Source organism: Siphateles boraxobius, unplaced genomic scaffold (assembly GCF_051911475.1).
Source record: "Siphateles boraxobius isolate OS27281-9 unplaced genomic scaffold, OSU_SipBor_1 138, whole genome shotgun sequence".
Classification (NCBI taxonomy): Eukaryota; Metazoa; Chordata; class Actinopteri; order Cypriniformes; family Leuciscidae; genus Siphateles; species Siphateles boraxobius.
The window spans coordinates 199,590-213,702 of NW_027508742.1; the positions used below are offsets into that span (position 1 = coordinate 199,590).

The following is a 14,113-nucleotide window of genomic DNA, read 5'->3' on the forward strand; positions in this document are numbered from 1 at the left end:
CCTACTTCAAAAGATGTTTATATATATATATATATATATATGGGTTAGCTATTTTTACTATGTATAAATCAGTAGTGAATCATTTTTTCACAAATCTGCATTACTAGTGGCCTTTTCTGCTCTCACCAGACGGACGATACAGCTGAAATGTTCGCTGTTTGATGCCCAAACACCTGTATAGCGCCTCGATGGTCCTCTGCAGGTCATTTTGGATTGTTGCTCCTTTGTCCGACAACAAACAAATGAATTAATGCCCATTTCAGTTAAAAATCAGCCTCTTTTCAGATCCCCTGTACAAGAGCAGAGCCAATGATTCTTTAAAATATGCCATAACATAATTTTTTCGAAGTACCTGAGGTCCACCGCTGAAGATCCGACACCCACTGCTGGACTGTCTTGCTGTAGAGATAACTCAGCGGTGAGTTTCTCCAGGTCCTTTGTTGCCTCTGCAATCCTTTGTACAGTCTGTCCGAAATAAATATCCGTGTTAAAAAATGCTGAGACACAACTTAAAAACAAAAATGTTATTATACACATTTGCCTAGTTAGTACCCTGATGTATCTTTTGGCCAGTGTCCGGTCAAGGTTTTCCGCCTTTCGCTTGTTCCAGCCTGGATTGTTATCATGTCTGTGCAAACTTGACACACAATGTATGTGCAGTAATTTAGGTTCACAGTGAGGACTAAAGGTTATATACTACATTGATCATTCTCTAATATTGTCACATAAACCTGGAAATAATCATACAAGTTACATTATTATAAAGAGAATCCTGATCAGTGTAAAAGTGCTGACTAGACAGTTGTTTTCTAAGGGATCACCTTTGCAGGGAACTCTAAAATGCAAAGACAGAGCATCAGTGTTCAAACCCCTTGGTCTCAATTTGGACACAACTATACATGACAAATGCTTACCAGCTTTTGACATGTACTTGGAACATATGGCTGCTTGTGAGAGGAAGCTGTTAACCGGTTCAACCTCCTCCCCGATTGTTGTTCCAGCTCCTTCCTGATTGCAAAAGTCAGCAAAAACAGTAAGTAACTGTTTCGAAGGTTTGCTTCAGACCTTCAGACCAGGGCTCTGTAAAGAAATATGTGCTGAAACTTTGGGGAGTGTAAGAACAAGTCTTAACAATGAATCAGTTATTTAAAAGGCGATCCAAACAAGATAACTTAAATGATGAGTCCACTCACTCGCCCGAAGAGTTCTGTACGACACTCGAGCATGCTGACAAAAGCTTGTCTCGACATCCCTGGAGCAGTGACTTTTAGATCCTCATACGTGTTGAACAAGTCCACCATGTACAAGGTCTCAAAATTGACAGTGGCGGGCCAGTAACCGCAAGGTTTTTCCACAGGAGCAGTTTACTGATGGAAGGAAGAGGTTGTATATTCATGAAATTTCTGAGAAAACAATTATCTCTTGTTCAACAAGAAACAAAAAACACAATATGAAGACATAAAAAATTAAAAAAACGTTACCATTCATTCCAATTAAAGTAACTGACTTTCGCTTGGAAAAGCTTGTTTGCCCAGTGGAGCAGTCGCAGCAGGGAGGAACGATTGGTAACATGCAATCTAAAAAGCAGAATTAGTTTACATATTAGAGTAAAAGAAAACAAAAACTCAACAGTGAGGGTGTTGTTTCTATCAAACAAAACTTCATTCAGCATGCCTGTTGGAGTAAACCAGGGTTTGTGTAAAATGTAAAACAGCCTATATAACCTAAGACTTAAAAACTACCTTTTTCATGATAGGAGAATTTCCCTCCCTCATCCTGCTGAACACAAGTGGATGACGGCAGGTGTCTGGAGAACCCCTCCACTGTGGATGCTCTGTTATGAAGCACCAGGGCCTCATGTGTGGAAAGGACACAGGCTGTGCAGTAGAGTGATGGCGGTAAACAGTCTCTACACATCACTACTGCAGCCTTGTGTCCACAATGATGGCAAACCCCCTCCTTCGGCTTCTCAGATGACAACATATTGTTCGCCATGAAGGGCCTCATCACTGTCCGATTCTCCAGAGAGGAAGTTTGCCGGTTCCTCCAGTGTGAGGGGAGAGGTTGTTCAGCTCCACTTCCCAAGAGGTCTCGGACATCTTGAATGAGGGAGTCTGAAAATTAAAAGGGAAGAAGGCAATGGTAAATCTGGGCAATTACCACATAGCAAATCTGGAAACAAGTATTAAGGGAAAAAACCTAAATTTTCGGCGGTCACAGTGTCTTCAGTTGGGCTGATAGGCGGAGCACAGGAGGGTGTAACGCTTGCTGAAGAAACTGCAAAAATATGAATATCCATTTAGAACTTGCTCAGTGAATAATGAATAATGAATGCAACTACTGATGAAAAAACAAACAAAAAAACCAACCAGTAGCTGAATCTCACTTTGGTTTCTCCCCAGCTCTACATCTTTTTGGCAGAGGTTGACCATCTTTGTCCTCATCAAGCCAAACACACAGCTTTGTTGATTGTTTTGACCCTCGTTTAGTGTGTCCATGCTGATCCACCTAAATAAAAAATTGAGCCACAGAATAAACCACCACCCACCAAGGTTATCGCCACCTACAAACATCTCATTATAAATCCAATATTATAATATTACATTGTAAAAATTCAGTCTAACGGTTGTGGTCCTGTACCGTACTGACAGATCTAGAAAACCCTTTCTACATAAAAAAAAAGTCAAGTCAAGTCAAATATATTTATATAGCGCTTTTCACAATACAGATTGTATCAAAGCTGCTTCACAGTATCAATCAAAACAACTTAACAATGTTTGTTTATTACTGGAAAAAAAAAGACATCCAAGTTTGGTAGAGCTAATCAATGGTATGATTGGTTAATTAATTTGAATATCCCCAACTGAGCAAGCCAAAGGCAACAGTGGCAAGGAACCGAAAAACTCCATCCAGTGACCTAAAGGTGTCCTAACACCCCATCAGATGACCCAATGGAGAAAAAAGTGAAGAAAAGTGAAGAAAAGAAAAGAAAGTGAAGCGTTTTGACGAATATTGAATTAAACTCTCACTGGCTCTAACGTGTGCTCAGCACTATTAGCTTGCATTTGAATAACGACATTCGAACCAGGTACTATAGTTCACTTTATTTGGAGTGTTCTCAGTTTTGCACCTTGATACTTCTTCCCTGCTATACCTCAGAGTCTATGGACCTTGTAATTAGCATGTAATTAATTAGTATGCTTTTTCCACAACTGAGATAATGTTATTTACCTTTCACTCATCCAGGAACGCATCAACCATTATTTATACTCAAACATCTCTGCGAATTATTGACTGGCGTAATAATCGCGCGACACAACGATTCGATATTGAAATTCGTTGCCAAGTCTTTTAATAATCGAATTTTATCTATTTATTAATTCGTTGTTGCAGTCCATAGCAAACAAAACGTTTCAGATTCACGTTATTCTGGCGAGATCTGAAAAATCTCGCAAAAAGGAGCAAGCGAGTGATTATGTACATTCACTGAGTGAATATTATGAAAATAAAATATATATTTCTTGCTAGAAATGTAATTAAAACTTATTTTTATGCAGAAACTAACTCAAAATATAGATTTTTTCACTAAAAATGAGAGAAAAGTCCGGCATGTTTTTTGTTCTCACGGCCGGAGTCTTGAAAGTCACGTGACTTGGACGCAAAAGAATAGGCAAAAAAAACGTAACAGTCATACAATTCCAGGGCCATCATTGTAACCCCACTACGTTTTGCACGTTGGACCAACGTAGTCAGGGTACGTTTTTATATGAGACTGGGTTGACCATTCAGAAACGTTTTGTAAGAGCCGTGTTTGGGGGGGTTCTGCTTGAGTCTCTTCATTGCCGCTTTCTGGGTCCGATTCTGGCTCAAACACCATTACACTATTGACACCATCATTTACATTTGACCGGAGCACATGCAGCTTTCGCCCGTAAAGGTTATGGGCGTGAAGTTTCCGGACAACGTGCGCTACGCAGTTTAGCCAATTGCAACACACCGGCCCAACTAACCAATCTGAGCCCATTGCCTGTTTCTGAGGGAGTGGTTTCATAGAATCAGGAAGTCAACCGGTCCTGTATGGAAGTAAAATAATGGCAAATGTTTTTGAAACAAAAAGCCTGTTGAATTGTACTACAACAACACGCGCTTGCACCCCCTGCTGGTGAGGTCGACTAACAGCAGATGGAGATTATGCTCGGTAATCTATTGCTTTTCCTGCAGTTCCTGGACGTCAACGTTGAATTTACTGTCGAATTTGAACCACTGAATTTGTGGAAGTGAATTTGCAAAGCGAAATAAAATGGACCGAAAACCGCCTGTTGAATATTATAGGTTGTATTTTTAATCAGTTTGAATATTTTGGAAGTGAAATATGAAAGGTGAATATGGATTATTGAAATTTTACTAATGAAAATGTGTTTGATATGTTTTGAATTTAAATATTCGCAGCTTAAATATTCAACCATACTAAATTTCAGCCCATAAAAATGCAAGCCCTAAAAATACAATGCATTAAAATACAAGCAGGGTTAATGCAATGCATATTTTTTTCTGCACAATTCAACAGGCTTTTTGTTTCAAAAACATTTGGCATTATTTTACTTCCATAGTACTGCAAATGACAGAGGAGAAAGCGGCTTACAATAAAGGTGAAAAATAAGGCTTTAAAAAAACCACGAAGACATGTTACACATAGCCTATTGCACCCCATAAACACAAGCATGCAAAGAAAAAAGCAGTCAACCACCCCTTTAATTTCTGAAACAAATAAATGCAGATATGCATACATGAATGAATACATACATAAATAATTTTGTCAAAAGTATAATTTTTAATTGTGCTATGTTTGTACCATTTGTGTTATACTACATTTTTTCTTCATTTATTTATGTATTTCTACATTTATTTATTGTTACATTTATTTAGGCATTTCTACGTTTATTTGTTTGTTTATTTATCTATGTATGTGTACGTATGTTAATAAGGTAGCGTCTCTCAGTGCAGGATTGGTTCAACAGGATCGGTATTATTACGGCTGCACTACTGTGGATAGTTTTGTAAAATATGGCGGGGTTTTTAAGTACCATTGTTAATGATTTGCATTTAATAGCAACTGATTTAGATCATGCACCGGCTGTTGCGTCGGGACTGTGGCGATGGTTTAGTTGAGCTCAGGGCTGATATGCAGGGTGCGAACTACGGGCGAGCTCGGTCCCCTTAATAAGACATGGGCTCCCCTGAAAACGTGATTTATCGTTTTGGGGGGCTTCAAAAAATATTGACAATGTTTTATTTTGACGTGCAATTTCAGTTTTGTGTAATGTGATCATCGTGGAGTATTATGTGTAAAATAGCAAAATATCATTAATCCATGCATGACGGCGATTTAAACCCAATTCACTTCAATAAAGCCGTTCTTGTCATGAGCATCGAGGTGCGGTGGCGGTGCGCATTCCAGTCATGTTTAGTACATGTTAACTCAAAGAGTCGTAGAAAAATGTGTTGTGGCTGGGTTGTTATAGATCTGCGTGACTCTCGATGTTTTAGGCCTAATTGCACGGAGGAATTATGGTATTCTTCTGTAGCCTGACGAGTAATTTAACCCTTGTTCAAGTGAACTCAAAGACAGCCTAAACAAATGTTACTTCATTATTTTATAGCCTAAGTAATGCGTCAGAGGGTTAATTAATTTAACCGTTTCAGATAGGCTATAAGCTATCACTTATTTCATTTAGGTTAAATATTGAAAACATAAAACAATTGATACTGAAATAATAAAAAAATAATAAATAAAAAAATCAAACTGTGTTTCACCAATAGAAGGGTCCACTCAGTCCACTATCACAATATTTTATAAACGTTACATTTCAAAAGCAAAAACATTAAGTTGTTTACACTGATCGAATTTAAGTACACACCGAGTACATAATACAATTAAATGTCCGCTGTATATAAACGGTGAAACTTACCTAATTTATAAGGTCAGGCTGACAGGTTTCTCGTATTTATTGAGGTCTGTATAGATATATTATGGCCAGGAAATATATTCAATACTCAGCAATATGTTTCATTTCTTGTGACCTGAATCATTAGAGCATCTGAGTGCTGAAAGCTTCATGTCCCCCCAAACCAAAGACAATTTAATGTTTGTCCCTCAACTTGTGGAACTGGTTTGACCTGCTCACACCCCGGAGTATGCTGTCCAAATGACATTATCAAGAGATCTCAGAAATAAAAATCCGATGCTGGTTTTTGGTATAAAGAAATGCAAATATGAAACTGTTCTGAAGAGAATTGCTTGGGCTTTAAAAATTGCTTTGAGGTGAATTTGTACTGTTTTCAAACTTCTGAACAATTTTTGCATAATGTTACATAATAGGGGAAAGGGAGGGGTAAATTACATGTCAAAAGTCTTCAACAGATCAAGGAGGAATGGTCGCTGATGCGCAAAGATAATAAACATGCATTTGGATTTACGCGTGTGTGTGTGTGTGTGTGTGTGTGTGTGTCTGTGTGTGTGTGTGTGTGTGTGTGTGTGTGTGTGTGTGTGTGTGTGTGTGTGTGTGTGTGTGTGTGTGTGTGTGTGTGTGTGTGTGTGTGTGTGTGTGTGTGTCTGTGGCTAAACTATAGGCTATTTAGGGCAACCTACTGTAAAACAAACAGTTCAAGCGGGGTAAAAGCTAGCGGGGGCTTTAATGTTTCATTCATTTAAAATTATTTTAAAATATAAATTAAATTGTGGTATTTGGGGCGTATTACTAATTTGTGAATCATATTAAAATAACAATGATGGGAATCGAAATGGCCCGCACCGTCGATGTCATTAATTTTCGTGTGAACTGAGACTGATCTAGCCAGGTGTTTGTGTCACAAGATTACCTATAGATGCCAGTTCACGCATTCAACGCTCTGGACAGTTTTATTTAAAGGCAAGAAAGTGAGTAAATGTTTTATTTTTAGTTCATTTTTCTATTCATTTCTTAAATGCCGTAATTAAAGATTTTAGTCCATCTTAAATGTCCGTTGCATACGATGTCCGGGGTTGTAATTAGATGTTACCTCAGTGACCAGCCTCGACTGAAAATGGTATATTTCATACGATTTTTTATTATTTAGCTACCTTTGTTGCCTAATAGGCTATGTATAATTAATATTAGGGTATTGTGTAGGGAAGGCTATAATACATTTGAGCACTGTTATAGGGCTACAAAAAATAAATAAATACATTAGACCAGCATATTAAAAAACAAGTAACAAAACGAGTGCTGCAAATATGGACAAACTGTTGGTTTAAATGTATGGATGTAGATCCAGCTTCACATGCGCTCAGACTATGGAAGCTTATGTGTAGCAATATTCAATTTGAAATGTAATATGTAAAATGACAATGCAATATGTAAAATGACAATGCAATATGTAAAATGGCAATGCATTTCTGTATTTAAATTAACATTTTCCATTACATTTGTGCAACGTTTGGTGCAGAATGAAAATGATAATTCAATGATATAATTTACATTTGCCATTTCATACATATGTTTTAATATGTAAATTGAATACATATTTTAACGCTTTATAAGTTGCAAAATTTAAATTTAAATGTATTAAAGAAATTATTAGATCTGTTTAAAATGTTCAACCAAAACTGTAGCAAAATGATCATTTAAATGTTATTTTTCTTAATTGCATTTACAGATTCACAGTTAAGACACTTGCGATTGCATTTTCATTAAATGTCCCGCAATGAATGTAGCAAAATTCAATGTGCAAATTGGAAATATATTCCGAGCCGATCACGCCCCTGCCCCGCCCCCTCCCTCCCGCTCGCTGTCAATCACTGCATGAAGTTGGCCCCGCCCCCACCCAATTCAAAACTTCGGCAAAATAGGCTCAATCGTTTTTACTTCATTTGTGCTGTTACTTTGCTTTATTGTTTGTGCTGCTTCGATTTTTTAGATATTTAAAGAATATTTCTAGGTCATTCTGAGGTCACCCAGCCCCCCACATCCTCCAAATAAAATAGTCTCGTTCGTTTGTGCCGGTTAAAGTTTTGTTTGTGCGGCTTCGGTTTTTAAAATATTAGACCAATAGACGATAGTATCAAAACCCGTCAGATTCCGTGATGACCCTATATATTTATAAATATCTGATCAATATGCTTTATAAAATAGAAAAGGGAGATGGTTAAACATCAAATGAGTCACTTTATTGAACATTACAGTCAGTTATGAAGAAATAAAGAGCGGTCAAATTTTTTGGTAGCTATGAATTTGACCCGTCATATTCTGTGATCTCAGAGTAGGTGCATTTGTAAAGAAAACCTGTAGGATCTCCAACATTATTGGGTAATTATAGTTAATAGTAATAAGAATAAAGTTAAGCATATGTGTATCAGACAATGAGAATATTTAATACAAAACGAAACAATCATTAACAGAGTCCTGCATCATTAACAGCACAGCATAATGTTGACATCAATCGGGTGATAAAGCAGAACTTTCTCCCAGAAGGTCCAACAACGCACTGGTTCTATCAACTGCAAACGCGTAATAATCCTCGGAAACACTACAATTTCTCTGTTCACGCTCCCCTTCATCTGACAGTAAATTTACGCTCGTATCATAGACAGTAAAAGAAAGGTATCAGCTCTGCCGCCGCCATGTTTCCTTCCAACACATCAAAATGTTGCCGAGCCCCGCCTTGATGCAGTGATTGACAGCGAGCGAGCGGGAGGGGGCGGGGCAGGGGCGTGATCGGCTCGGAATGCATTTTCAATTTGCACATTGAATTTTGCAACATTCATTGCGGGACATTTAATGAAAATGCAATCGCAAGTGTCTTAACTGTGAGTGTAAATGCAATTAAGAAAAATAACATTTAAATGATCATTTTGCTACAGTTTTTGCTTGAACATTTTAAACAGATCTAAAAATTCCTTTAACACATTTTCATTTTCATTTTGCAACTTATAAAGCGTTAAAATATGTATTCAATTTAAATATCAAAACATATGTATGAAATGGCAAATGTAAATTATATAACTGAATTATCACTTTCATTTTGCACCAAACGTTGCACTAATGTAATGGAAAATGTAAATTTAAATACAGAAATGCATTGCCATTTTACATATTGCATTATAATTTTGCATATTACATTTCAAATTGAATATTGCTACACATAAGCTTCCATATCAGACATGGACGTCCACCACAGCTTTTACCGTCGCATGTAATCGATCCTTTTGGGACTTTTTCGGATATAATATATATTTCAAATGAAACCATTTGCAAAAGTTAAAACATATGAACTTTGTACAACATATGTTGTTAGTAAATATATTGACATACAAATATATTCACATATTTAACTAAAATATATTAAAAATAAAATAAAAATATATTTACATATATTTAACTAAAATATATTTATTGGGCCAATTTCAAATATTTGCATTTATACAAAAAATATATTCTGAAAATATATTTCAAATATATTTCTTTTGTATATGGAGCCAGTAGCACCTCAATGCAGTACATGAGATCCACGGGGAGGAGTCGGATCAAGATCCAAGGGGTGGAGATGGGTAGGATTAGGGGCGGGGTTAGGGATTAGGGGGTGGAGATGGGTAGGATTAGGGGCGGGATTAGGGATTAGGGGGTGGAGATGGGTAGGATTAGGGGCAGGTTTAGGGATTAGGGGGTGGAGATGGGTAGGAATTAGGGGCGGGATTAGGGATTAGGGGGTGGAGATGGGTAGGATTAGGGGCAGGTTTAGGGATTAGGGGGTGGAGATGGGTAGGATTAGGGGCGGGGTTAGGGATTAGGGGGTGGAGATGGGTAGGATTAGGGGCAGGTTTAGGGATTAGGGGGTGGAGATGGGTAGGATTAGGGGCGGGATTAGGGATTAGGGGGTGGAGATGGGTAGGATTAGGGGCGGGGTTAGGGATTAGGGGGTGGAGATGGGTAGGATTAGGGGCAGGTTTAGGGATTAGGGGGTGGAGATGGGTAGGATTAGGGGCGGGGTTAGGGATTAGGGGGTGGAGATGGGTAGGATTAGGGGCGGGTTTAGGGATTAGGGGGTGGAGATGGGTAGGATTAGGGGCGGGGTTAGGGATTAGGGATTAGGGGGTGGAGATGGGTAGGATTAGGGGCGGGGTTAGGGATTAGGGGGTGGAGATGGGTAGGATTAGGTCAGGGGTAGGCAAGTTCGGTCCTAGAGAGCCGCTGTCCTGTAGAATTTAGTTCCAACCCTAATCAAACACACCTGAACAAGCTAATCAATGTCTTCAGGATTACGAAGGCTATAGGCAGGTGAGGTTTGTTTTCAGTGTTGGAGCCAAACTCTGCAGGACAGCGGCTCTCTAGGACCGAACTTGCCTACCCCCAGTTTAGGTATATGTAAGGTGGGAGGAGATGGATCTGGATCCGACTCCTCCCCGTGGATTTCATGTTCTGCAGTGAGGACCATCTCTCTGTCTGGAGCATCTTCTGTTCTGCGCTGTTACTCAGGCTGATCCCAGGAGAGGGCAAGCTCAGTGACGGCTTGCTTTTCTTCAGATCATAATTCCACTGTACAACACACGCACAAATACATTTCAATACAGTCTCTTCCCTCATAGCCGGTATGGTTTGCCACATATATGCCTGTTTAGTTGCCAGAAATTGTGGACCTGCCCCTGTGTGTATAAAAGCTTCATGTGTTTCTATCAGGATTAGAGTGAAACCCAGAAGAGCAGAAGGAGTTTGCCATGGCCGAGGTAAATATCTTTTAATGAACTCAAACATATGGAGAGAGTGAAAGATAACATCACTTTGCAAATAGATCATTTCTGGGCTGTTGTTTTTGATATAAAAGACTGTCTGATATCCCTCATTGCTCAAGGGTTGTCGGAAAGCAGTTTTACTACGGTAACAGAGCTTGAAAGAGTTTAAAAACTACACAAGTTGTTCTCTAAGGCAACAGAAAGCGAAATACTTATAAACCTCTGTAACGAGTATATGTCATGTGGACAACAGCAAAGTTAACACTTTCTTATTGTTTTATCTATTCACAACTGCAATGGTAATGTGTTATTTAATTTAGATGAACAGTGTAATATTATATTTTGGCTCTGTAACTTTTTAAAATATTACGCCTCATATTGTCTCCTATATGATAAGAACCTGAAGCAAGGAGACCTCATTGAAATCTCCAGATGGATAATCAAGCACTGGGCTCTTTATGTTGGCGATGGATATGTGATTCACCTCACCTTAGCCTGTGAGTGTTTTTATTTTTACATGTTTTTTATGCTATTGATCATATCCCGGGAACGATCTGTAGAACTTCTGCATTTTTATGAGAAAACCTCGGGTGAAAGCCACTTGTTGGTGTGTCGGCAGCTTTAACAGCATCACTAGTCTAATATTACAGTTAAATAAACAGTTTATAATAGTCACTTAAATATTCAGGGATTAATATAGTTATTTAAACATAAGACAACATAAAAAAGACACGTCCCTCAGTGTTCCTCCTCAGCAAAATTCTATTTGACCATCTGTTTTCACACTTTTGTGAGAAAAAAAGCTTCAACACCCTGTCAGTTAAATATGCACTTTAGTTAGATTCATTGAACAAAATGAATGTGTGTGGAAATCATGAGCTCTCACTGACTGACAGCTTCAGTGATTATAAAGCGAGAGAGCGGTGCTCGCTTTCTGTGTCATTCAATCGCAAGTAAGTTACTGTTTTTCATGAGACTTTGTTAGTACTTCATACTTCACCTTGACAATATTTATTTTTTAAATCTAGTGATTATTATGTTTAATATGTATCCAAAATTGAAACTGAGTGAATGTTTCATAAAAAAAAAAAGAGTATTCATTTCAAGTTCCTCCATGCAAAGAAACTCCTGAAGAGTGCAGTGTGGCGGAGCTGGAACCTGAAGTGGTGTTTCCAGGGGGAACTATATAGTGGTGCACCTCTGAGAGCACACGCAGGTGGAACCACAGACAGTAAGAGAAATGGACACAGCGAACCCTTGATTTCAACGGAGAAACGTGAAGCCCAATAATGATGGCTGATGGCTGAGCGACTGCGCAGGCTTGACGACGGAGATGTGACGTGAACGACCTGCCTGACAGTTGTAAATAGTAGCTGTGCCAAGGAAAATCTGAATCACCTTATTATTTCCTATTCCTCAAAAAGGTTGTTGAAATATTTTGTCCCGTTGCTTTTATGGACTCTCTATCTATGGGTTCCCCTTACTGCATTAAAACATAAATACAACATTAAAAAGTCAACCATTGATGGTTTTGTGTACAGAATGACAGTTCACCGGAAATGCCCAAGCTGGCTTATTGAAAAGTAATCGTGCATATGGTCAATTCAGCTGAACTTTTATTAAATCTGAAACATGTATTCCATTCAAGTCTCATGCGTCATAATTGTTTTTAATTTTCCATTTCTTTCTCTGTAGCTGAGGATGCCAACGCTGTGTCCATCATTGAGAAGGTAGTAGGAGAAGACAAGGCCAAAGTGAAGAGAGAAAAGCTTGAGGATGTGGTTGGCCAAGACAAATACTGTATCAACAATCATCTGGATAAGCAATATGAGCCACGTCCTATTGAAGATATTCTACAAGACGCAAATAGCCGTTTGGGAGAGAAACATCGGTATAATCTTCTAAGAAACAACTGTGAGCACTTTGTTACGCTGTTGAGATACGGAGTGCCTCAATCCCGGCAGGTACAGTAGATCAGCCTGACCTCGCATGCAGAATTACATTGTAGACTACTCATAAATGTCTCAAATGTGAGGATTACAGACTATATTATGTCAAAAATATGTTTAATTGATTTAAAATTAGGATTAAGGTCAAGTAACAAGTTTTCACACAGTGATTTAGAAAATAAATACTTGGTTTATTCTTATAGGTGGAAAATGCAATGTCTATTCTTATTGCAGCCACGGCTGTCTGTGGAATCAGTGTTATAGCTACAGCAACTTCAAAAATCAAAGACAAGAAGAAAAAATAAACGGAAATGGGAAATTAAGAAATAAAAGCACAATTGTGGAGGCCTTGGATTAATTTAAGTCAGCAAATATATATTGAATTTTGTATAATTTAAATAAACATCCTTACAGGAACTGGCATCCTTGCTTTTATTCATTTGATTGTTTCAAAATGTAAAAGACAACGAGAAGCAGACACAATGAACAGCGAGAAATGAAGGACTAAAAGTACAATTATGGAGGCCTTGGATTATTAATCAAAGTAATATTAAAGAATTTAACACACACACAATTTACACTTATATATAAATGTAGGCCACAAGCGGGGGCGGATTAAGGTGGTTGAAGTTCCCATTATCCGTTTGCCCAAAAACTTCACTGTCTCCTAACCTTGGTCTGCTAAAAACTTCCTCACAGCATCCACCCTCTTTACAACCTCGGTCCAATATTCGCATTCATTGTCAATTTGTTTTTTTAGTTCTGAATCTATATCTGCCCCCCATCAGCACAGCGAGAAACATACGCGAGCATTGCCTTTCTGTGGCTCTCTGATCCTTCATGTTCAGCTAGGCGCACCTGTCATGACTCAATGGATAACAAGAAGCAATAGCAGGTAAATAACTCTTTATTAAGGGAATGAGGAAGTGCAAACAGAAAGACACGGGCGTGGAACTGGTGACCCAGGGACGTCGATGGTCAGCGAGGTGAATCCCAAGTGGTGCGGTGAAGACAGACGAAGAACAATCCACAAACGGTGATAATCCACAACCGATGATAATCCACAATCAAGACGAACTTCACAGGAACACACGACGAGAGACTCAGGAACACAAGACTGGAACACCGAACATCCAACGAACGATCTGACAATGGAGATGAGAAAACTGTGAGCATATATAGTGAAATGAGATAGGCTGCAGCTGGTGATGATATGATGATCAGCTGGAGCGAGTCAAGGAATGACACTCAATCACGCCCACAACACACGTGCTTTCATGCAACAACAACAACACGAGACGAGAAGGAAGCAATGAATTAGTATACCGTGACAGCACCGCTGCATTTTTCCAGTCACTATAGAGATTACAGTAACAGAGATTGTTTTGGCATTATGACA

At 38.6% G+C, this 14,113-nt stretch overlaps 1 protein-coding gene across 1 annotated transcript; it reads left to right on the top strand.

Moving 5' to 3' along the window:
* Positions 1 to 1,892: 1,892 nt before the first annotated feature.
* Positions 1,893 to 12,738, top strand: LOC143738111 (phospholipase A and acyltransferase 4-like). The gene is made up of 3 exons (XM_077230029.1): positions 1,893 to 1,898; positions 11,163 to 11,262; positions 12,461 to 12,738. The coding sequence occupies exons 1-3, from the start codon at positions 1,893 to 1,895 to the stop codon at positions 12,736 to 12,738; spliced, it is 384 nt and encodes a 127-aa protein (XP_077086144.1).
* The last annotated feature ends 1,375 nt before the right edge of the window (positions 12,739 to 14,113 follow it).

What these genes read in the sequence shown, in the direction of transcription:
- LOC143738111 (XM_077230029.1), top strand. An exon ending in GATTCACCTCACCTTAGCCT is followed by an intron (nt 11,263 to 12,460) that starts GTGAGTGTTTTT and finishes CTTTCTCTGTAG; the next exon opens with CTGAGGATGCCAACGCTGTG.